Source organism: Mangifera indica, chromosome 3 (genome assembly GCF_011075055.1).
Source record: "Mangifera indica cultivar Alphonso chromosome 3, CATAS_Mindica_2.1, whole genome shotgun sequence".
NCBI lineage: Eukaryota > Viridiplantae > Streptophyta > Magnoliopsida > Sapindales > Anacardiaceae > Mangifera > Mangifera indica.
In genome coordinates this window covers 2,697,030-2,722,271 of record NC_058139.1, presented here as the reverse complement: position 1 = coordinate 2,722,271, position 25,242 = coordinate 2,697,030, and the positions used below count along the sequence as shown (strand labels likewise).

General features: G+C 35.4%; 3 protein-coding genes across 5 annotated transcripts; all 3 read left to right on the top strand.

Annotated features, from left to right (window-relative positions):
- Nucleotides 1-3,901: 3,901 nt before the first annotated feature.
- LOC123212572 (iron-sulfur cluster assembly protein 1-like) lies at nt 3,902-6,829 on the top strand. The gene is made up of 3 exons (XM_044631751.1): nt 3,902-4,271; nt 4,719-4,773; nt 6,350-6,829. Exons 1-3 carry the CDS (start codon nt 3,965-3,967, stop codon nt 6,507-6,509), a joined length of 522 nt encoding a protein of 173 aa, XP_044487686.1. The 5' UTR covers nt 3,902-3,964; the 3' UTR covers nt 6,510-6,829.
- Nucleotides 6,830-7,677: 848 nt separating this feature from the next.
- Nucleotides 7,678-19,724, top strand: LOC123211297 (pantothenate kinase 2). Of its 3 annotated transcripts, none has more exons than XM_044629924.1 (23): nt 7,678-8,205; nt 8,627-9,004; nt 9,598-9,807; nt 10,017-10,075; nt 10,193-10,309; nt 10,722-10,841; nt 10,937-11,031; nt 11,114-11,207; nt 11,404-11,535; nt 12,333-12,445; nt 12,651-12,843; nt 13,869-14,077; nt 14,545-14,589; nt 14,736-14,784; nt 15,280-15,362; nt 16,459-16,575; nt 16,868-16,931; nt 17,768-17,914; nt 18,027-18,185; nt 18,582-18,665; nt 18,758-18,952; nt 19,173-19,244; nt 19,327-19,724. In XM_044629924.1, exons 2-23 carry the CDS (start codon nt 8,719-8,721, stop codon nt 19,414-19,416), a joined length of 2,733 nt encoding a protein of 910 aa, XP_044485859.1. In that variant the 5' UTR covers nt 7,678-8,205; nt 8,627-8,718; the 3' UTR covers nt 19,417-19,724. The 3 variants fall into 3 exon arrangements, with proteins under 3 accessions (XP_044485859.1, XP_044485857.1, XP_044485858.1); XM_044629922.1 differs by having other exon boundaries at nt 9,598-9,810; XM_044629923.1 differs by lacking the exon at nt 7,678-8,205 and adding an exon at nt 8,231-8,374 and having other exon boundaries at nt 9,598-9,810.
- A 956-nt stretch (nt 19,725-20,680) lies between these two features.
- On the top strand, nt 20,681-24,923 carry LOC123210254. The gene is made up of 2 exons (XM_044628506.1): nt 20,681-20,918; nt 21,127-24,923. The coding sequence occupies exon 2, from the start codon at nt 21,200-21,202 to the stop codon at nt 24,716-24,718; it is 3,519 nt and encodes a 1,172-aa protein (XP_044484441.1). The 5' UTR covers nt 20,681-20,918; nt 21,127-21,199; the 3' UTR covers nt 24,719-24,923.
- Nucleotides 24,924-25,242: the final 319 nt, after the last annotated feature.

The window sequence follows — 25,242 nt, the reverse complement described above, 5'->3', positions numbered from 1 at the left end:
TTAAACTCGAATCAACTCTAAATTTAACTCATATCAAATCCATGTTTAAACAAAACTAATATTTTTTAAATTCTCTTTAACATTTCAATAATACTCTATTTGAATAATATCATTACAGTATATATATGTATTATCTAGATGACTGAATCATTTAAAAACTTCTTTTTAATATTGTTATTTGATTATTTGGTCTTTCTCACACCCTGACACATTTTTCATCGTAATCTTATCACATTCGCATGTAACATCTTCAACTAGTTACTTAATAGCATGGGCACTAATTCACAACTCAATACAAATATATATCAACTTGCACAAGAAATCATTTATGTGCCCTATCATATCCACCGAATGATCTTTTCTTCTAATATTAAAGCCACATGTCTCGTTTCTTTAATGAGTTCACTAGTTTCGAGTTCGACAACGCCTTAATTAGTAGGTTATGTACGTGCATTCGATTATTTATTGGACATAGTCAAAAAGCATGCATGTATTACATTGAGTAAAGCTTTTTAAGTTGAAGACTTTTGATAAGCTAATAATATTATATGGATATTAATTAAAAATGATAAAATTTTTCTTGCGCAAATTTTTTTAAGTAAATGTATAATGATTTTATTTTTATAAGTAAATTTATTTTTAATTTTAAAAATACTTTCTTTGATTTATTACGTAATTTTTAACAATTTATATGTACGTATCACAGTGTATAGATACGTATAAGATACATAGGTGTATGTAAGATACGTAGGGTGAATACAGAGTGCGTAGGATAAATACATGATACGTAGGTGCATGTGGAGTGCGTAACAAATATAAATATAAATATATATATATATATTAAATATTATAATATTTAATATAATATATAAAAATAAAAATAATTAATTTTTAAATATCTATATTTATTATATTTTTTAAATATTATATTATATTATTTAATATATATGTATATAACAGAGTGCAAGGGTGCTCGTACTCTGCACGCACTCTTGCACTCTTTCTTATATATATATGAGGATGCATCGCGCATTCACGTACTCCGCATGCACTCATGTATCCACGCACTCTTCACGCACCCTGCACATACCCACACACTTTTCACGCACCCCACACACACTCACGCACTCTCCATGCACCTGCACCCACCCGTATGCACCCGCACGCAGCCTGCAGGCACCCACATGCCCTGCAAGCATCCACGCACCCTGTATGACCCTTGACATCCCACACACCCTGCACGCACCCATACACCATATACACACTCCGCACTCACCCACACACCCTATACGCACCCACACACCTTGTGCGCACTCCGCACACACCCTATGCGCACTCCCCACGCACCCATGCACCATGTACGTACTCTCCACATACCCACGCACTCTGTATACACCCGCATGCACCTATGCATTCTGCACGCACCCTGTACGACCCTTGACATCCCACACACAGAATTGTTGAAAATGACATAATAAACCAAAGGGTATTTTTGGAGTTACAAAAAAAATTACTTATAAAAGTAAAACTATTGAACGTTTACCTAAAAATGTTTATATGGAAAAAAATTTATCAATTTTAATTAATATCCCAATATTATATGTAACAAACTCAATTTCTTCAACCAGTAATCGCTTCTTGTACTTGTTTAATTCATTTAATCGCTTGTTTGATTGGACCATATATGTTAGGTAAGATTTGTCGCCAAATTTTTCACACCTCTCGTTCCAACAGTTGGGTTAAATAAAAATAAAGAAATAAAGAGGAAGAACAATGGTCGATGATTGGTGTGAGTGCTGGTCTACTGACTTGTCACTTGCGTTCTCATTTGAGCTTTAGCCATTTTAGGACATGCAGTCGAATTCAAGTGGAAACCAAGTAGAGATTCTAGAGAATGAAACAAATTTGTAAAGATCATTTCATTGGGAATATCAATCAGATATAAAGAGAAGAAAGAAGAAAAGTGAAAGCCGTAGCTAGCAGTGTCGCCTTTATATCGTGAATGTTTCACAAAAATATGACAATGAAAACAGAGTGTCCTCGACTCCACCCTGGACTTCATGAATGCATTTCACTCGCTTTTTTATACATGTATTAATACAGTGAAGTTATCTGATCATTTTATAATTGTTTTCAACTGTTTGTTTGTATTTTTTAATGTGAATATTGCGGCTTCCATTATTAAAGTGACCCTCCATGCATGCAATCATGTTTCTCTGAAATGGAATAGGCCAAGAGTCTACTCTCAGTGTATGTCATTTCAGCCAACTCATTGCAGTATATAAAATTACTACTGTAGCGTTGAATCTGCTTTTGTCTCTGTCTTGTTATTTCTTGAAAATTTATATAAAATCTGGACTGGGTCCAGCCATCATGTAATTTTGAATACCTAAGAAATTGCCCATGCTCAGGCTTTCGGAATATTCCACCAAGTTGATGAGCGAGTTATTTTCGTTGGCAGCTAAATCCGTTGACACTTTTGGTTAAGATTGATTATTGGTGAGTCTAACACGCAGGTGAGTTATCGTTGCAGTGACAACTTGCTAGGGTTGATATGACAAAAGTGTGATTGAGGGTTTTGTTTTGTCTCATAGGACGACAGGAAATTGGAAAATTAGCTATCAGTCACAGCGACGGGGTTGAGGACGGCTCATTTTCATAGGCCTGCATTATTTGACTTGAGCCAATAATGTAAAACCAGCACCATTTTTCTTTTCATGTTGAACGCTCATTTGACACTTTTCCTGTAGCGAGAATTGAACTAGCCATCACATTTCTAGTTTGTGACGTCCCTTTTTGTATTATCACGTAGAAGAAGTTCAAGACTCAACGTAAAAGAAGAATATTTTATCTCATGGGCCACAAATGAATTAAAAGAAACTTCCCATATAACGAAACAATTACGTTTTAATTTAAAGTATTATTATGTATTTGATTCTTTGTTTACATTTTACAAAGTCAGCGTATTAACATAATCAAATTGCCCACCATGTCCAAAATTCCAAATTAATTAATTTATTAAATACCCAATTTACCCATCTTACCCGCCTACAACTCTCTTTTGTAATATCCTATTCGTTATAAAGTTAATTGATAGGTAGTCATGATAACTACAAATATATATAAAAAGAGAAAAAAGGCAAAAACGAAAATTAAGAGAGTTCAGTGTTTTTTTTCATATATCCACAAGTAATAAAAAATGGGGTTTATATATTAGTCTGTCGCTACCCTTATCACCTAATAAAATTGATTAATTTCCTTTATTTCTTCTTCCTGCGTCAGCCCTCACTATTTTTCTTCTTCCATGTATTTGCAATAATAAATGATTTCCCATCACTTTTTCTTGACTTGATTAGATGAGAAACCATCCGGATATGTAACACTATTACCATATTATTATTTTACTATTAGTATCATAGTGTAAATTACCATTTTTGAATGGGTACAATTATTTAAAGAATTTAACATTTTTTTTATAAAAAAATAAAAATAATAAAACTATATATATAATTAACGATGATATATCAAAATGTATTTAAATAATTTTGAATCCATTGTTCTCCCTCGTGTTTGCTATTCTAGTACTAGACCGAAACCCATCCAATTAATTGTTTTGGGCCACATTAGGCCCAATATGTCCTTTCCATTTGGTTTGTAAAGCCCACCTAATGGGGCCTGGAATTTCAAAATGGGCCCATTTAGTGAACTAGATAAACCGTAGGCAAAACATCGGAGAGAAGAGAACCAAACCGATCTCATCTAGTGGTCTAGGAATGAGATTTCCACAGATTTCACATCAAAGCACAGGCAGCTAAGCATTCTCATCGAGAGCCATCTCCACCGTCCACGTGTTCGTAAAAACCTAAAATTATTTTATTTTCTCTTCTCTGACCTAAAAATAGAGAAATAAATATTCGAAGCGAAGAGCCAAGGGTTTTCTGAGGCCACATACTGAAAAAGAAAAATGCTGAGACTCGCTTCAAAGAGACTATTAGGGCTAGCGACAGACCAGGCACAGGGGGTGTCGCGGCCGGTCCAGGCGGCGCTGCCAAGATTTTATCATGAGAATGTGATTGATCACTACAACAATCCGCGGAACGTCGGTTCGTTTGACAAGAACGATCCCACGGTCGGCACTGGCCTTGTAGGTGCGCCGGCGTGTGGCGATGTGATGAAGCTCCAGATTAAGGTCGATGACAAGACTGGTCAAATCGTCGACGCCTGTTTCAAGACCTTCGGGTGTGGTTCTGCAATTGCTTCGTCATCTGTTGGTATGTAATTTTATGTTTCGGTTGTTTTGCTATTGGATAAGAAAAATATGAGGAATTTTATTCATTTATTTAAATCCTGCATATGCCTATACAGTATAAGAATTCAAACTACTTATTATCCATTTGAATTGTTTTGAGTTTTGGTTTTCTGATGTCTATTTACGTGTAATGGCTGGTTACTACATTATTTAAGCATTTGTATGGTATTTCTTTACGGAAACTTTTTATGTGATTAAATATTATTTTGCTTAGATTGATTATAATATGAAATATGATTATGACAGCTGAATGAATTTTGGATGTTTTGAATCATATTTTTTTGTTTATTAAGTTAGTTTTTTTGGGTAGCTCGTTATCTTTCCTCAAGGCTGTTATGGAAATAGTTTAGTTGACTGACTTACTTGCTTTAATTATCTGTTTAACATTGTTGTGTTTATCATGCTTCAGCTACGGAATGGGTTAAGGGGAAGCAAATGCAGGAGGTCTTGACCATTAAAAACTCGTAAGTTCCATGTCTTTAATCTCAAAGTTGAATAGACTTACTGCTTGTTCAAATAGTGTTTTCAGATAAGCTTTGAGGTTTATTTTCAAAACATGTAAATTGATAATAGTGTTTGCTTGCTCTAGTTGATCAAGATGAGTATGCCCCTTTGTTGGAGACTTAAATAAAAAAGAATGAAAGAGAGTCCTACATCTAATAAACTTGAGTAAAATGAGTGGTATATAAGTGTGTATGTTGGACCTCAACACAAGCCAATTGATTTTGTGCAATATGAGTTTTAATCTTCACACTTGTAAACCCAATATATATTTCCGACATGTTATCAGAGTACAAGTCAAATGACGGGCCTAACGGCCTAAAAGTGTTTCTGGATGCAAGTGATAATGCATCTAGCGAAAAACTGGCTAAGCTAAACGACAGATCTAATAATCTAGGTGGTTGCGCTTAAGCGGGGATGTTGGAAACTAAAAGAAATCTCACATCTAATAAATAGAATATAAGAAAGTGGTATATAAGTGTGTGGATTGGACCTTAACACAAGCCAATTGGTTTTGTATAGTATATGTTTCAATTTTCACACTTGTAAACCTAATATATATTTCTGACATCCTTCAATGTTTTAAACTTGAATTATGTAGGTAAATGCCGCTATTATCATTTGTGGGTAATTCATATTTATTTGCCCTTTGCTGATTGTATTCTGTATAGGTTTCATGTATGCCATTTGGCATTCTAGCCTCTCATTGGGAAATTCATTATGGACATGGAAGTGGTTGCTGAATGAACTATTTGTATTAGATTGATTGAGACTTCCCGTTTAGTCTGCATCAACAAAAAATTAATGAAATAACAGTTATTTCCTGCACTATGGACAATTTTATTTTGGCTGCTCTGTGGATCTCTCCTGAAGAGGCAGAGTTCTTGTTAGGAGTAGGTGGTGTTTGGTTTCTATGCCTGTAGTAATTTTTAGATTTGACATTCATAAGTCAGACATTGATATGTGCAACTCTGCAAAATGTTAGAAACAATAAACAAAGTCAAGTCATTGTAAAAATTAAAATCCTAATACTAAATAAAATCATGGAAATCACTGTTTGTGTGGACGAAGAAAAATCCTCATGCACATGTAAATGGTTTGCTTATCTTTCATTTATCACATGGATTTTCAGTACAAATTACATTGCATTATTTAAGGAACGGTTATGTGCTAAAATTTATGATTAAAACATTTACATATCTTTTTTTTTCTCATTATAGATTCCATATATGTTCGAAAAGTCTTAGAAATCTTTGGATATATTGTTTCAATTGTGGACTGAGATGTTCCGAGGTTTACCACTTAGATATAGAATGGTATATTCATTTCTGGCATGAGAAAAAGTAGTTGTCTCCCTGATGGTCCATTATAAGTCCCATTTGTACCGACACTAAAATCTATCTTGTTTTCTGCTTCTCTATCGGGCTGTTGATGTTGCTTGTAATATAGTGACCTAATACTTCAAGTGCCTATGGAAATTGGAAAGAATAGAAAATTTCAAGTTTCTCATAGTCCATCAACTTTTGTTTTGTGTTGCAGGGAAATAGCAAAACATCTTTCTCTGCCTCCGGTTAAGCTTCACTGCAGCATGCTGGCAGAAGATGCTATCAAGGCTGCTGTAAAAGATTATGAAGTGAAGCGCTCCAAAACAAGTGCCAGTACAATGGGAGCCCATATTGAGAAGGCTGCTGATGCTTGAATTATGTCCATGTAATATCAGAACTAAACGCTAATTTTCTGCTTATCTAGTTGCTGCAATCTGAAAGTTTCCATGTGGTTCTAATGATGTTGGATATTTTGGAACTCTTCTACGTACCAAGTATAGAATGAGTGTTGCATCCTGGGAGGCAACACTCCTAAGTATTGTGTCTGGCAATAGAAGGATATTGGTTATTAGTTAAAACTTCCTATGAATAAATGTGAAAGGGGCATGTAAATCTCCATGTTGTATAAGATTTGTGCTTGCGTAATTGACTGTGAATGAGACGAGTAATGCCATATCACAAGAATTCCTTTCTATGTTTTTTGGTTGGAGAACTCTTGCTATCATATTTGGAATCTCGTAAACTTTGTGCAACTGTAAGTAGGGCTTATGTCTTTTCATAATTAAAAAAAAAAAAAGGCCAAATGACTATTTCCCACCCAAGATTTATTATAAATCTAATTTTTTATTTGTTAATTATTAAAAAATTAAATATTTATTTTTTTTGTTAAATTTAATTATTATTATTAAAGTTAAAATTATTATTTAATAAAAATATTTTTAAAATTAAAAATTTACTATATTTTTATTCCCCATGTTTAAAAGCAAAGCTTTTTTTAACTAAAGTTTAAAAAACTTATATTCTTCTTTAAGATTTTTGCAGTAGTTATTAATGGTTAGAAATGATGATGATGGTGGCATCTTTCCTCCCTTCTGGTTTCTCTCTCAATCGTAGCATAGATTTTGCTCTCATTATTGGTAAGAGAAGAAGATCGTCGATGATGATCAAAAATAGATTGTTACTGAGAAAGAAGTCAAGAGGGAAGGAGAACACGGTTGTCACCATCATCTCCAACCGTATGTAGTTATTACAAAAATCTTAAGAGAGATTATAAGTTTTTCAAATTTTGTGTGAAAGAACATAAGATAAATTATTAGTTTTTAAATCTTTTAAAGGGAGAGAATATGATAAATTTATATTTTTAAAAATATTTTTATTAAATAATAATTTTATTCTCAATATTAGTAATAAAATTTAATATATAGATGAGTATTTAGATTTTTAATAGTAAATAGACAATAGATTTGCACCAAATCTTGGGTGGGCAAATATTTCGCCTTAAAAAAAAAAAAAAATCCTTTTTCTGAACATGTTGACTTTGATCCAGACTAGCGGTTGTTGAGGGTAGCTTCATTTTTCATGCTTTGTTCCCCTCTGTTAATCAAAGCCTTCCTGTTTGGCATCAGTCCAAAGTCCTAGCCGTCTGGAATATAATCCGACTTCATCCACCTCGTAAGCATTCTAATCTCTATTAATGGAATCCCTTATGAGTTGACTTACGCAGAGGCGGAGCCAAAACTATTTAACCAAAATAGTTCAGCACTTCACCTATCCGTATATTATATTTCACCACCACCTACCACCACTCCTCCAGAGAGGGGAGAAGAATATTCTATCCTAACCCAAGGATTAACCCTCACGCGCTATTCGCGCGACTACGACTAGTTGATTCAGACAAACCAAAACCAAGGCTTTCACAAACTCTCGATACGATAAATATATACAAGGAGTTAGTTGCAGCAGTGATCCCGGTTTACTTTGGCTGCAAGGAACTCATTGATGGTTTGATGTTTCTGTCCAATCCGGGTGTTTCCCTTATCTTAAGAGGCCAGTCATCAACAATTATTTAAGGTCTGCATTTGCCACGCCGTTTCTCTGTTCCTTCTTTATTGTTCTTTATTTCTATGCATCATTTCCACTTGCTTTTACACCCACTCCATAATAGCCCGCCTTTTAATTCTATTTTACTCATATCTAGACTAGATCCATTCCTCACTTCAATTTGAATCTTTGAACTCAAGTTATATTATCTGGACCACTAATTAAAAATGAGTTTATTCAATGCATGGTTTCCCTTTTGTTGAGCTCGTTGCTTGCATTAAATTTCTGTTAATTACCCAGATTGTTCTTTTTACCATTGTATTTTCTTAATTTCTAATTGCTAATTCATATTGTGTTTGTCTGTAAATTTATTATCTAATTTGTTTTTTCTCCTTCACGATCCTTTTTGGATGTTTTTTCATTTATTATGTGTGATTTTTTTTTTCTGTAGGATAAGTCTAAGTGACCAAGTAGGACTCTGACCCAATTAATAACAGTTGGAGGTTGCCGTTAGGCGGCTGGTGTTGGGAATTTTAGGAAATAATGGCTGGTCCAACAGATGACCAAAACCCAGTTCTTGAAATTCACGGAAAGGTAATAAATCAAGAAAATAATAAAGCTAAAGACAAGGGAGGTGTTTTGTTAAGAGGAGAAGACAGTAACCCTAACCAGGGTGAGAGAGAGATGTCTTCAATTCACCGTTCAGGTTCCAGACCACAACTGGACCTCAGCAAGGCTGCAATTCAAGGCAATTTTGAGGAGAGAGATCCTACTATTTTGTTGCCTAATCAATCTGATGATATCTCTCATTTGGCTCTTGATATTGGAGGTGCAATTTTCTTCTTCTTCTTCAAGGACTCTTATATTTTGTTTTGGTTTTCACTCTGTTTTTATGATTTTAAATTGTCACTTGCTTTGAGTGGCTTTGTGTACTTCATTTCTCATCATGCTTTTTTTTTCCCTTTCATTTGTGTTGGACAGCTTTCTCACATTACAGAACAATTTATCAAATGCTTAATATGTTGTTTTTATGATTTTAATGTATTTTGAGATTTCAAATGGGTATATTGATCAGTATTGGTTAACATTATTTATTAATATTGTTGCTTTCTTTTGTGTAAACTAAAGAATAATATTAAGGAACTTTTAGTGTAGCGTGGAATTTGTGGCCTTCTTTTATAGACTATGCATGATTTTGTCAAATACTTGCAAGGACATGCTTTATACAGACAGAGTCACATGTTACTTCTTAATTCGTATAAACATCCTTGATAGATGTTTAGCATGACAGCTGCAACTGATTAACCGGAAATAGTTTGTGACTACAGCAAATTTTCTTTCTTTCAAAATCTCTCTCTCTCTCTCTCTTCCAATTTTCAGGCATGAACAGTAAATGAAACTTAAGACTATGGTTTGTTACAGGATCTCTCATCAAGTTGGTATATTTTTCAAGGCATGAGGACCGACCAATTGATGATAAAAGGAAGAAGACCGTTAAGGAGAGATTAGGTATTTCCAATGGTAACAGGAGGAGCTACCCTGTTCTTGGTGGGAGGCTTCATTTTGTGAAGTTTGAGACAACCAAGATAAATGAGTGCTTAGACTTCATACATTCCAAGCAGCTTCATAAGGGTGGTATATATATTCTCACAGTGCTCTCTCAATGTCTTTCTTTTATTAATTTATAATGGTGAATGCAGTCAAACTGCTATGAATTCTACTATCATATCTGTGGATTTAATGTAGTTTATATATATATACACATTCATGTTGTTTGCTGGGAAATTTTGTTCTTTTACATTACATTTTTCTTTCTAAATACAGTAATTTCTTCTGGTCAGGAATTGATTCAACCCAGTGGAATTCCAAGGGCCCAGCCAATGAGAATGCTGTTATTAAGGTAACACTGTGTTTATAGCTACTATAAATTATCGTCTTCTTTATTTTGTCCTGTTCTACTAGTTAGGATGTGTACTGTTACAATATACTTATGCAAGCTAGTTGATATTGGCAAAAGGCTACAGGTGGTGGGGCTTACAAGTTTACTGACCTCTTTAAAGAAAGGCTTGGGGTTACTCTTGACAAAGAAGATGAAATGGATTGTCTTGTGGCAGGAGCAAATTTTTTGCTTAAGGTGTGTTTTAGATTCAAGTTTCATCTTCTATTTCTTGTGTAATTGGGTTTATTGCATTTTTCATATAAGGGACTGCCAATATAAATTTTAGCAACTTGAAAATGGAATTTTAGAATGTTTCTTCACGTGTTTCTCTTTCCCTTCCTCCAGAATCTGGTAGTATATTTAGCTTTCAAAAAATTTGGGAGAAGTAGAGTGAATTAGTTCGGTAAAAACAAGGTTTTTCTTCCTGTCACCATTGCCATGGCATTTACTTGCTACCTATGTGAGGGAATACATGGATCAATATAAATTAATAATACAATTAATTGTTTTTAATCTTTATGTACTTGTAATTCTTTCACTGTACTTTCTAATATTAATTAGATCTCATGGTTATTATTAATTCATCTTCAAACAATATTTTGAGTAGGCCATTCGTCATGAAGCTTTCACACACATGGAGGGCCAAAAAGAGTTTGTGCAGATTGACCATAATGATTTGTTTCCGTATCTTCTTGTAAATATAGGATCCGGTGTTAGTATGATCAAGGTACAATCATCTTCCTCCTCATTTTCAACTGGGAATTTGATCTCAACTATAGTAAAACTTATAAAGTTATGATCTATGCTTCTAATTTGGTGTAGGTTGATGGGGATGGGAAGTTTCAGCGGGTCAGTGGGACAAATGTTGGAGGTGGTACATATTGGGGATTGGGACGGTTATTAACTAAGTGCAAGAGGTTATTTTGATCTTTGAGCTTTGTTGTATCTTCTACATTGGGAGCTCTTACTATGACTCTTACTTTTCTCATTCCATTTCAGTTTTGATGAATTGCTAGAGCTAAGTCAAAAGGGAGATAATAGGACAATAGATATGCTAGTTGGAGACATTTATGGTGGCATGGATTACTCTAAGGTATATCTGAATTGTCTTTAGCTTAGCAAAGGAACATTAGTCTTGAATTGTATTCTTTGTTTCGATACTGGTTGGGATAGCTAAACCATTGGTTAAGTGAGTGATGGGCTGGTTCCTTCTCTGTTTTCTCATTATGTTAGCATGAGATGTTATTTTTCTTAATCTTTGGAATGACAAAGTCAATCTATTACCATAGATTGGTCTATCAGCATCAACCATTGCATCTAGTTTTGGAAAGGCTATATCTGACAAGAAGGAGCTGGAAGACCACAGGCCTGAAGATATTTCTTTGTCCCTCTTGCGTATGATATCATATAACATTGGGCAGGTTAGTTTCATGTAGACTACACTTTATGTGATATGTAAAACTTGAAGTTCATTATTCGCAGGAGACCAATAATGCAATATAGACGGCACTTTATATGGAACATGTTGAGTATGGAAACCGTTTGGTTATATGTGCATTCCTATGTTCAAAATATTTGTAGCTTGGATTTTAGTTAAAGAGGTGCCTTCAGTTTTTATTTTAGTTTCTGATTTGATTTATATTTTAGTCAGCCTTTCTTTGTATGTATACTGATTATTTTATAAATTGCCAATACTGATAAGTTAGACAAGCTTAACATGTGCATAGTTCAATCTCACCCATAAATGAAGCTCAATGCATTAAATGCTCAGTGCTTATATTTTCTTAATTAATTTCAAGAGCATAAAGTAGCTGGTGTTTGAACTCAACAGATATTTGAATTTGCTACTGTAATGTACTGTGGCCCTACCTTGGAGCAGCTTAAGGTGTTTGCAATGCTAATGGACAAATTTTCTTATCTTTTTTTTATTTTTTTTAAATATTGTCATATTTTTCTATTTACTTATTTTCCAATTGAAGAATGGGAAGGTGAAAAAGGATAGAAATAGTCCACCATAGATGATATGTTATGTATTTATAAATTCTAATGCTATTCATTCAGATGAAGATTGGGATGATATATGTTAATAATGTGTCATTGCTTTAATGTTCTCCATTCTACATGACTTTCTTGGAAGTTGTTTGACATCAATACTGTGGGTGAATCTCCTGGCTATTGGTAAAGATTTTTTCTTCTATTTGGCTGTTCCACTGTGCAGATATCTTATTTGAATGCACTTCGGTTTGGTCTCAAACGTATCTTTTTTGGAGGATTTTTTATAAGAGGTCATGCTTATACCATGGACACAATCTCCTTTGCTGTTCAATTCTGGTAAGGAGTACCTTGTTTGGACTATGGTTTCTGTTTCCTTCTAATTAATAATTGCGTGAAACTGGTTATGCCCATAATTAAATGACCTATGCTTCATAGTTTTTCTCTCTTTTATTCTCACAATGAATTTCCGTAACTTTTTTTCTTCTTGTGGGATTTCTTTGTATTTTATATTCTCTTGACAACTCTAACATTAAATATTTAGGTCAAAAGGACAGGCACAAGCAATGTTTTTGCGGCATGAAGGGTTCCTAGGAGCTTTAGGTGCATTCATGAGTTATGAAAAACACGGTCTGGATGACTTGATGGTCCATCAATTGGTTGAAAGGTTCCCAATGGGTGCACCGTACACTGGTGGAAAGATTCATGGTCCACCACTTGGGGATTTAAATGAGAAGGCAAGTGTAATCTGACTTCACAAAATCTACCCTCAAATGCATTTTCCAGTTAAATTGAATTATTTAGTCTGCTAATTTTCTACCTTTAAGGGTTACTGCAATTTGATTTGATGGTAAATGCATTCGTGGTTTTGCTTTTTAGTGCTCAATGTATTTAACAGGGAATCAGTATTTTGCTATATTTTGATTTATGTACTTTTTTTAAAACATGATAAATAAGTTTTCAAAATATAGAATATAATATCAACATTTCTATATCTATTAACCACTTTTGAGCTTTGGGGTTTATTTATGCAGACCCCTAATAGGGTAAGAGTAACTTTGCTACATGCTTGTAAATGCAAAGCCACCCTTCATTTATTAGCAAATTCAAGGATGAAGTGTTGACAAATCTTGCAGGATTATATTTTCAAATATGAATTTTTATCTACCCGAGATGGAATTTTTTTTTGAACTTTGGAATTTTTGCTTCTTTGTTAATCACATATAAATTATCTTTATATTATTTACATTTTTTCTGAACTACTTACTCCCTTTTCATGTTCTATTTGGGCATTACATGGTTTTAGCACTAACTGAGACACACACAACTTTTAGTGAATAAGAAAAAGTTTTATGTCTAACTTTAGTTGTGAAACAGATTTTAACAGAAAACTATCATATGGCAATTTGCTTTTGGTATGACACTAGAGAAATTCGGTAAAGTAACTCCATGATAATGATTCTATTCAATATATATGTGTGTGTGTGTATTCTAAGCATCATTAAAGTATGAGCATATATTCTAACAAAGTTAGGTTACTTTAAAGTTTGCAAAGCCACTTGTCTAATAGCTATAAAGGATGGAATCTTGGAATCATTTGAATTTGAGAATAAAGTTCTTATTTATATAGTAGACCACTGGGGAAGTTGGATTAACGCTTTATAATTCCTGCTTCAGCTACTCAACTCTCTGGAAGAATATCTTTTTTCAGCTTGTCTTTGTCTTATGTCTATCAAATAATGTATGTTGGTTGAATTGTTAGATTTCTTGGATGGAAAAATTTGTCTTGAAAGGTACTGAGATTACTGCTCCTGTACCTATGGCTCCACCTGGAACCACCGGACTTGGAGGCTTTGAAGTTCCTTTATCCAAAGGTGGCACTTTACGTCCTGATGCAAGTGCATTAAATGTTGGTGTTCTGCATCTCGTACCTTCATTGGAGGTGTTTCCACTGTTGGCCGACCCTAAAGCGTACGTGAATCTATAAATTTGTTCGTTGACAATTTAAGCTAATTTTTTTCCTTGCTGATGTTGCACTTCATGTGAATTTGAATTGTTTAATTTATTTTGGGTTGTTATGATTCACTGTATGAGTTATGGATATTGTTTCTCATGTCCTGTCACATTTTCCTATTTGTAGCTGCTTTCTTAAGTAGCTATGCATTAAATTTTGCTGATGAATTTTTATTTTGCATTCACTGCCTTCTTATAATACTTCAGATAATAATTTTGTACACGTAACTAACAGATAGAGTGCATACACCATAGAAGAAGAAAAGAAGCATATGCTTCTCTTGATTTCTTGTTAATATATCAGTTTTTAATTACACATGGCTGCTTATGTTTTTGGAGTTTATTGTTGTTTGTTTCATTTTGTACGTATAATTTATCAGTTTCTGATCTATAAATGTTTTAATCATCTTTTCTTATGCCTACAGATATGAGCCTAATACCATTGATCTTACAGATCACGGCGAGTTAGAGTGAGTGCACACTGTAAATATGTATACTTTGAATGTCTGATGAGACTGATACTAATAATTTAGCTCCATTTTTTCCTCCAAAAAAAAAAAATAACTGCTATTAGAAGGTTTGGTTAGTATATTGAAGAAGTTTTATGTTGCCGCAGGTATTGGTTCACTGTGCTGTCAGAGCATTTGCCAGACCTTGTTGATAAGGTAAACAGAGATTATCATCCTCAAACCTCTCTCTCTGTCTCCCACATTAACTCAAATCAAGCCTGAAATGTCGCAAAATAAATCTACTTGGCAAGACCATATCTCAAGGTGCTCTAGGTTCAGTAAGAGATAAAGATATAAATGCCCATTTATTGTTCTGGGTCTGCTCAACCTTGCTGCTACTTGTGAGTTGCTGTCTCATTCTTGAATACAACCACATGGTCAGAGCCCTAGAAAACAGTTTGTGTTTTCTTATCTAGGAAAGAAAGAGTTAGACTTTTAAGTGGTTTAAAAGTCTGATTTTGATCATTTGTATATGATATTTGAACTCCGTGATTTTATTTGTTATGTTGTTATATTGTAACATCTTTACATTGTGAGAAGGTCGTTATTATTATTATTATTTTTGTCTTTTTTCACATTTTCTGAAAGAATTAGTTTATTACTTTCTGATATCAGTTGCTGACTGTGAGAGTTTGCCGTAAAATATGGTAGGCAGTGGCAAGTGAAGGTGGAACTGATGATGCTAAAAGAAGGGGAGATGCATTTGCTCGTGCATTTTCTGCTCACTTGGCAAGGTAACTGCACTCTCAAGATTATTTCTCATTGATTTATCGACTTGTTTTACTTGTGAAGGTTGTAGAGGTCAGCTAGGGATTTTTAAAAGAATAATACTACACTTCCTGACTTTTCTTACAAACTTGTCCATACAAACTGATGTGTATGGATGTGATTGAGGTGGTCTAATTGTTTACTTTATCACTAAGTCAAAATCACTCAATAACATTCATACACATTAGTTTGTATGAATAAATTAGTAAAAAAAGTTTAGTAAGTGCAATATTAGTCTTTGTAGAATCTATAGTAAGTTGAATGACCTTCATCCTGGTTGTAGTATAGATTTATATTCATTCTTCTGCTACAACTGGGAAGGGAAAATAAATGCAAAGTTACATTCATCAGATTAGCTCACATTTATAGAAATGGTTCCAGGCTCAAGGAAGTGCCGGCTCCAATTTAATATGTTGAATGTTGTGGTATGGAAATTTAAAATAATGATAATTGACTAATTATGAAATTAACTTCCTAGATGCTTCACTGCCTCTATTACTTACCTGACTGTTTATCCTTTTAGAAGATTTGTAGAGATTCCATATTTGGTAAAAAGGTTCAGTTGCATGACCACTCACACATCCTTGCTCACTTATTCCTATGAGGTAGTCCCTTTAGCTTTTGAGTATCTAACTGTTGAGAGCAGTCCTCTTGGACACAAACTTTTACTTCTTGATTTTAAGTTGAGGCTTTTTGTTTTTTTTCTTATGTTTTTGGTGTTTTTGTGTGTGGGTGTAAACTTCTTTTTGGGTATAATTGGTGATGGTTTTTCATTCCTAGTCTTACATAGCCCCAGTTCTTTAGGGATGACATGAACTTGGTCGCCGGTTTGAGTTTCAACTTCATAGTCTTCACATCACAAGTGCATTCCATTTGCCAGTGAAGGGCTAAAGTTTAAACCTGTCATATTTCTTCAGGGCCTTTTCAATGACTGTTGGTTCCATTAATTGTTTCCTGTCTTTACAATTTGTGCTTATGTAACAATGCTACAATATAAAGAAATGAATGAATCGTTCTAACCCTGGACTTTTTTCATTTACTAATGTCTAACCCATTGAATAGGTTGATGGAGGAGCCCGCTGCATATGGGAAGTTAGGCTTGGCCAATCTTTTGGAATTACGGGAAGAATGCTTAAGAGAATTCCAATTTCTTGATTGCTATAGAAGCATAAAGCAGAGGTAACTACATTTTACTCAATTTTACATAGGCAAGTAGTGTTTGCTTGAATATTATTCTCCGTGTCTCTCCTAACATACTGCAAGTAGAACTTTTCAAAACCATTTCCTTTTCAGTCAATGCATCTGTATTTATATTTGTTAAGCCTTGCATACCCATGTGAGCTGTTTACATGGGTCAATGAATGCTGTGTAGTTGTGAGCATAATAAAATACACTCATCTAGGTTCCTAAATGAATGATAAACAAAGGGTAATTTATGGTTTTTTTTTTTTTTTTTTGGTGAATGTGATAGGGAAAATGAGGCATCGCTAGCTGTCTTACCTGACTTATTGGTGGAGCTGGACAGTATGAGTGAGGTACGAGTAGTTACAAATTTACCCTTCATTTCAACCTCTTGCAAAGACTAAAAGTTAAAGTTGTGTGGACAATATCAAATATTATCATTACAGCCTTACCCCTTGCCTTTTTTTATTTTCTATTGTAGTCTTGATCTCTAGATATTCCCTAAATATTTGAGAGATTTATAAAACTACTTCTGACCCTAGTTAAATTTGATGGTTATGTTTGGGACAAACATGTGGTGCTTTCCTTCTTGGAGCGCACTTTTTGGCAGCTCACTGAGCACTGGGGATGGACACAATCAAGCCAAATTCTATTTTATTTTTTTCTCAAGTACTGAATTGAACCCAGTAAATTTTGAGCTAGACCAAACCACACGATATCGGTGCAGTTTTACTGAAGATTTGAAACTCCTTATTAACAACTAGTATGTAAGAAATTCATAAGAAAATAAATTCAGAAATAGATACGAAATAGCAACACTATCACTTCCCAGATGTTTATCATGAATTTATTATTAAAAAATAAATAAAATACAAACAACATAAAAAATTGAAAATAAGAAAAAAAAGACAATGTGACGGTGCAAATAATATCATGGTGATGCTGGCATTTACAGTGACGGATGGGGTGAGATGTGAGAGAGAGAAGATGTGAGTTTTTGGAGGCGGCTGGGTTAAAAGTGAATGAAGGTTCATTTCTACCTTCAATCTTGTGTTGGCAAAACCATGTTTACATTAACAAATGTCCAGTTATAACATAAATGAGGCTTCTAAAATTTCTTTGCCCTCTCCTAAGTGGCAGCATTTCTATCATTGCGCTGTCTCCTTCTAACTCCCTCTCCGCTTTGCAGGAGACTAGACTACTTACACTTATTGAGGGTGTACTTGCTGCAAACATATTTGACTGGGGGTCTCGAGCCTGTGTGGATCTTTATCACAAAGGAACAATTATTGAAATTTATAGAATGAGTCGCGACAAAATGCAGAGACCTTGGCGGGTAAGTAGGGAAAATAATCTTTAATTTTGGAGATTTCTTAATTTGTGTTATGTGTTGTGCAAATAAACTGATTGGGTGAAATTTTCTGAAGAGTTATTATTTCTTAACTTAGGTGGATGATTTTGATGTCTTCAAGGAGAGAATGTTTGGGTCTGGGGAGAAGAAGCCTCAACCACATAAGAGAGCTTTACTCTTTGTGGACAACTCTGGTGCTGATATAATTCTAGGGATGCTACCCCTGGCTCGGGAGCTCCTGAGACGGGGAACTGAAGTAAGTTTGTTTCTGTGTAAAGTTGGCAAAAAGCTTTAAATGACATCCAGTACTACTATATACGGTTTCCCTTCCATTCTTGTCTGTTTGCCGATGTTTTCTTTTTCTTTTTTAAATTCCTGAGTCTGAAGAGTCTTTACTAAACACCAATATGACTATGACCTAACATTTAAAATTGGGAATATATATCATGTTTGTTCCTTCCTACCTGAATCTCTCACATATACTAGATCTCCATTGTTAAATAGTTTATGTTATTGACTGCAAATTGATGCCTAGTCTAAAAATAGTAGTGCTTTCATCATCTCATGCAGGATCAGACTCTCTGCTAGAGCTTTGTCGTCTTTCTTACAACTTAATTTATGCATTAAGAAGCAATAACATAATGTTTCACAGGTTGTTTTGGTTGCTAATTCACTCCCTGCACTGAATGATGTAACTGCTATGGAGCTCCCTGATATTGTAGCTGAGGCTGCCAAGGTCTGTCTTTACCCATGAACACTCGATAGTTTAAATTTACTATGTCAAAATATCAATCAAACAAGAAACCAAACTGATTCTTCTACCTGCAGCATTGTGACATTCTTCGCAGGGCTGCCGAGGCAGGAGGCTTATTGGTGGATGCAATGGTTAATACTTCAGATGGTAGCAAAGAGAATTCATCTTCAGTTCCTCTGATGGTAGTTGAGAATGGGTGTGGAAGTCCGTGCATTGACCTAAGGCAAGTCAGCTCTGATCTAGCAGCTGCTGCAAAAAATGCTGATCTGGTATGAAGCTAAATTTAATTACTGAAATACTCGCTAGTGACAAACTTTAAAAAAAAAAAAAAATCCTCTTCAGAAACTTTAGATTTTTTTTTCTTGTGTTTGTAGCTTTCTCTGTATTCTATTTTTCCTACTCCATTAAGTATTAGTTGCTACAAACAGAAATGTAGGCAATGTAGAGAAAATGAATGCAACTCTAATATCATGAGTTGCTTCCCTGCAGATTATTTTGGAAGGGATGGGTAGAGCTCTGCATACCAACTTTAATGCTCGGTTTAAATGTGATGCTCTGAAGGTATAACCCCCCCAGTTTTATATTTATTTCAGAATGTAAAATTTGAAACCCTTCCTGTAACATGTAAGAGCCTTTTTCGCAGCTTGCAATGGTGAAGAATCAGAGGCTGGCAGAAAAATTGATTCAAGGGGACATATACGACTGTGTTTGCAGATACGAGCCAGCAAGCTAACCTTCAGTTCATTAAATTGATGAGGAAGTCAACCATCCAGAGCAATGGGCAATAGATTCATTGGTCTTTCTTTTCTTCTGCTTGTAAAAGACAGACAAATGATAAGTGTGGTGGCCTTAAGGGTGGGTAACTGGGGCGGCCCCTTAACATGATTTAAGAAGAAACTGTATCTCCATCTTCCCTAAGTTTTAAGGTTGTAACCTGTGCGTGTTTAATTTTAGGCCGAATGACCTTAAACCCCCCCACCCCTCATGGTTTGTCTCAATGACACTTTCTTACCCATTAATTTGAAAAAAAACATTTCCCCACCTATTATCTAGTACTGCTAGTGATAATTGTTAATTGCCATGCTATAGTGAGAATTGTTAAAAATAACATTCCAAAATTGCCCTTTGCAAAATATATATGGTCTTTTTTAATCCATTCTTCTCTCCAAATTTTAAGTACATCAACTTTTCTTTGCCAAATTGATAGTTAAAATTCATAATCATGGTTTGAATTTAATATTTATTTGAATTTTTCAGTACACAACATAAGATGAACAAACAAACTAGGGAAAAATATATTTAAAATGAAATTAATTCTTTGATTTAGGTTTTTTCAATTCGAATATATTTATTTTTATTTTTTTAATAATTTTATTCATTTTAATAATTTCATTTAAGAATAAATTTATAGTATAAAATATTTTTTAAGTGGGACTTAAAAATATTATTATTAGAGTGCCAATAGCACATTAGCGCCGATCTTTAAAAATTGACACACCTATTTTTTAGATTGTTAATCTATGTTGAAAAGAAATTTGTCAACGAACAAGGTTAAATTCAAATTAAACTGACTTGAATCCAATTGTTAATTTAATTAGATAAAAAATTCAAACTCTAACTTAAGTTAAGGAGTTAGTACTATCGAGTTTAACTCTATCAATTTGAGTCGAATTCGAACAAAGTTTTATTAACAAATAGCTTACATTATACAGGGGAGGTATCTAGACAATATCTAAAATGTGAAGGGATGTCAAGAATGTTTTATATTTTTGGGGCGTGAGATCAAACCGAAACCTTAGGGAGGACTGCGATAATATCAGAAAGAATTTTTGTCCTTCTTGGATTGATTAATGTCCAGAATTAGTCAAAAATACTTGAAGCGAGGTGAAGAGGGGTTATTATATTGAAATTTTCCCTGATTTAATCCGAATAAACAGCGCAGGGATGATTTACTTTTACATGGAGTAAATAAGTGGTAAAAGCACAGAAAGTGGATGAAACAAATACTCGCTCCATGTCAATTTGACACCACAACTCAGCTCTCTTCCTGTCTTTGTCATTGCCGTATATGTCGCCTGAGCTTCATAACTGTGGACTTCATTTCTTTTCTCTGTATTTTCTCTTTGAAATCTCTCCTTTACCCACTACCATGAGGCTTTTTTCTAACTTGTATTTACTTCCACTAACCTACTAATCCGCTCGGCTCGCTATGAGAATGTTCACTCCTATTTTCAGGTATTTTCTTCTTTTCTTCTTTTTATTTCTTAGTTTTGGCTTGTTTTACTTGATTTCTTTCTCCCTCTCTCTCTTTTTTTAACTTTTAACTTCTCTCTCTCTCTGGTTTTTTTTCAAATTTAGGTTTGTTCATTTCTTCTTTAAATTTATGTTTTTGTACGATAAAGCCGGGATCTTTATAATATTTCTATCTTTTGTTCTTGATCAGCTGTGAGGTGATTGTGAGATTAGAGAATAGAGGCTGAATTAGAAAGAAGAGAGCTTGTTAGACAGTTTTGATAATGGAAAACCCTAAAACCCCAGAAACCCTGGAAGCTCAATATCCAAATTATGAAACCCTAGAAGAATCTCAGGGGTCTTCTGGGTTATTCGGTTCTATTGAAAAGTTTACTGGGTTAGTATCTGGTGAGGAAAATGATAAAGGGGTATATATAAACAGTGGTGGTAGCAATGCTTGTGATGTGGAAGTTGCAGGAAGGGTTAATAACAATGGAGGAGAAAATCGGGTTGAAGAGAATAGTGTTAGTGTTGCTGGGGTTGGAGAGATTTGTGTTGTTGCTGTTGGGGTTGAAGAGAAGGAAGCGAGTCTTTTTGGACTGAAAGAGAATAATGCTAGTGTTACTGGGTGTGAAGAGACTTATGATAGTCGTGCTTGGATTCAAGAGTCAAGTTTCATTGCAGCTGATGTCGAAGGGAATGGAGATAATGTTGGTGGAGTGGAAGATAATAGTGTTATTGTTGCTGGGTGTGAAGAGAATAATGTTAGTATTGCTGGTTCTGAAGATAATGATGTTAGTGTTGCTAGGGTTCAAGAGATGAGTGTTAGAGCTGCTGGGGTTGAAGGTGATAGTATTATTGTTGCTGGGGTCAAGAATTGTTGTTTGCTGAGTGATGGTATTGTAAAAGAGAATGAAGATAAAGTGGATGCTGTGGAGGCGCAATTGGTTGCTGAGTTCGATTCGGCTGGGGATGGGGATGGGGATGAGGAAGTTGTGGTTGAGAAGATTGTGAAAGATGAAGAAATGAATGAAGAGACGGTTTTGGGTTCAAATGAAGCTGGTTCAGTTAAAAAGATTGAAGTATCTGGAGACAATATATCACTTTTCGTGGATTTTTCTGGTTCTCTAAGCAGATCTGATCTGAAAAATCTTAATGGAGCAACTGATACTGGATCAATGCTGAGTGAGGAGTTAAAAGAAACTGGGGAAGAGGAGGAGAAAGTTGTAATTGACAATCAAGACTGCAAGTTTTCTGTGGGTGATGTTGTTTGGGTTAAAACCAAAAATCAGACTTGGTGGCCTGGAAAGATATGTGACCCTTTAGATGCATCAACATCTGCAGCAAAAAGTGACCAGGTGGACTACCTACCGGTAGGTTATTTTGGAAGTGGGCATGTTGCTTGGTGCAACCCATCCCAGTTGAAGCCCTTCTATGAGAACTTTGAACAGATGTTTGGGAAATGTAAGGCTAGATTATTTGTTGTTGCGGTAGAAAAGGCAGTGGAGGAGTTTGGTAAACGACTGAAATCGGAGATGACCTGTTCTTGTATTGCGAAGCAAAATCACCAATTTACCGAGGGAGCTTCCATTTCAAAGCGTAAATGTAGTGAACTTGGGAAGTTTTCAGTCACTGATTTGGAACCTGCCAGTTTTCTAGCACAACTCAAAGATCTTGCGCTGGGCTTTCCCATGCCTGGCATGCTTGAGCGTAGGGCTGCACAAAATCGTTTGTCTGCCTTCTATCTTTCTATTGGACATAGCCAAGTGCCTATGGATCAGCTATGGGGAGCTGATGTTGAATATAGTGATGTTGACAAGCTTATAACTGGAAGCAATGACAAAATTTTACAGCAGAAGAAGAATGAAGCTCTGGCCATGATATCGGGAGGGGACATGGGTAATGTTGCTGAGGGAAGTGCCTCAGGAAGAATGGTATCAAATTTCAGAAAGAAAAAGAGAAAGAAGGATTCTGAAGCTAGAAATGGCATTGATGCCAGTGCAATGGATTCCTCATCTAAAGAAAAGGAGGGCAGGCTGATGAGATCACCAACTATTGCAGATGGAGATGATCAGAGTGAGGGGAAAATTGAAAAGGGATTTGAATTGAGAGAACGGAAGAAGAGCAAGTATCTATCATATCCTTATGTAAACTGGGGAGACAAAAGCCTGCCAAGTGAAATGGAAGATCTGAAGGCACAGAGTGACACTCATGATGGAATGGAGGAAACCAGTGGTGGTTTGTTTGCAGTTTCCCCAGCAGCTGTTAAAGCTAGTGGTAAGAGGTTCCAGAAAATATGGTTCAAAAAATTCATCAGTGGAAGTGATATATCTACAAAACCAGGGCTCATTAATGCATCTTCGGCAGAAATGCTCTCCGAACTCTGTTTTACAGCTGTAGACTGCCTTTATCCAGATAAAAACGATAATTTTGATTTAATTGAGTGGTTCTTTTCTAGATTCAGAATATCAGCGTATCATGATGAATCCATTTATGAGATGTACTGCAAGAATATGGTTGACCAGAAGCTAAAAGATGGTAAACCTGATATGTGTGAAAGCCCTGATGCATTTCTCATAAAAGATCCACCACTAATGAGTCGGCCTCCTTCTGAAATTGATCCTCAGCACAAGGTGCAAAAGAGAAACAAAAATAGTAACTCCACGAAATCAAAAGTTAAATCTCGTTCTGCCCTACCAGATGTGAATACGAATATTGATGCAAGTAGCTTATCAGTAAAAGATTTCCACAGTACAGGCACCCACAATATGCAAACTGGAGAAAGTACTTGCATACCTGATTTGAATGTTAATGGTGCTATACCCACGGTATTGGCAGAAAATGCCCAGGTTATTGGCCAAGTGGGTTCTCAGATGAAGAAGAGAAAGAGGAAACAAGGAGCTGCTGCTGGGTGTTCACAGACTAGTGTTAGTGCCAGCTCACAAGATCTAAATGGAAATGTTGCAAAATTTGGCTCATTGGTGGTAGACTTGCAGGCGAAGGGCCCATACTCAATCAGTTCTATCCCTGAACAAAGAAATGGAGATTCTCCTGTACCAGGCTTGTGGGTCAAAGTTCCACCAGAAGTTGGCCTGCTCTCAACTGAAAGTAAGCCTGGACAGAAAAGGAGGAGGAGAAAAGCAAAAGCAGCATCAGAACATCAGGAGACTGTAACTACTGCTAACATACCAGATTTAAATGGAACCAGTACCGAACCCTGTGCATCCCCTCAAGGAAAACCAGAGAAGAAGAGGAGGAGAAAAAGGGAAACTAGTGCAGGGCAGCTGAGTAGAAGATTTGCTTCCAGGATACTGAATATGAACAGAAATCAGGACAGAGTTGACCAAAGTGGAGATTCTTTAGGAACTGCTCTTGTCCTGACATTTGCTCCAGGAGTTTCTGTGCCTTCTAAAGATGTTTTAGTCACAACATTTTGCAAGTTTGGGCCCTTGAAGGAAACAGAAACACAGTTGTTGAAAGATACTAATATCGCCCAGGTTGTTTTCATGAGGAGCACAGATGCTGGAGATGCTGTTCAAAGTTTAGAGACGAGTAACCCTTTTGGTGAAGCCCTTCTCAATTATCAGCTCCTGGAAAAGCCTTCGGAATCAGTTCCTCAGCCTGGTGAGGCACCACCTCTTGACTTCATAAGGCAGAATCTTGAGATGATGACTTCAATGCTAGCGAACTCAGGAGATAATCTTTCTCCAGAGATGAAAGCCAAACTGGAGAATGAGATTAAGGGCCTCCTGAAAAAGGTCAGCTCCATGCCTAGCTCCTCATCTCCCAAATTGAAGTTGTAAGATATAAAATACCATTTGGTGGTTTATTTATGTAGTGACCCTAGATTGTTATGCTTTCCTTGTTCTGTCGTCCGTATGGGCTGTTGCTTTGTATCTATTTTCCTTCCCTCTGATATTGCCAGCACCTAGAACTGTTTAGTCTTTGCTACACTGAAGCGTACAAACCTGGGAGCTGCAATCAATTCCACTAATTGTGTTTTCTTTCTTTCTTTGGCTTCTTATGTTTCTTCTTCGGTGACGAAAAATTAGACACCCGAAGCAGGTATGTCAGTTTATTGCTTTTTTATCCCGATCATGCATAAATTCTGCAGCGACAGCAGTAGAATATGTCAGTTTATTGCTTTTTTATCCCAGTTTAACCTTAGTTACCTTCTCTAGCCATTGGCACTTTGTGCTGACACCGAATCAAGGTATCCAATTAGTGTAAATGTGTGGCAAAAAACAATAACGCAAGAATGATCTCAAATGTCAACTTGATTTGCCCTGATTGCGCAGTTCAGGTTCTTGCAGATCTTTACTACAAA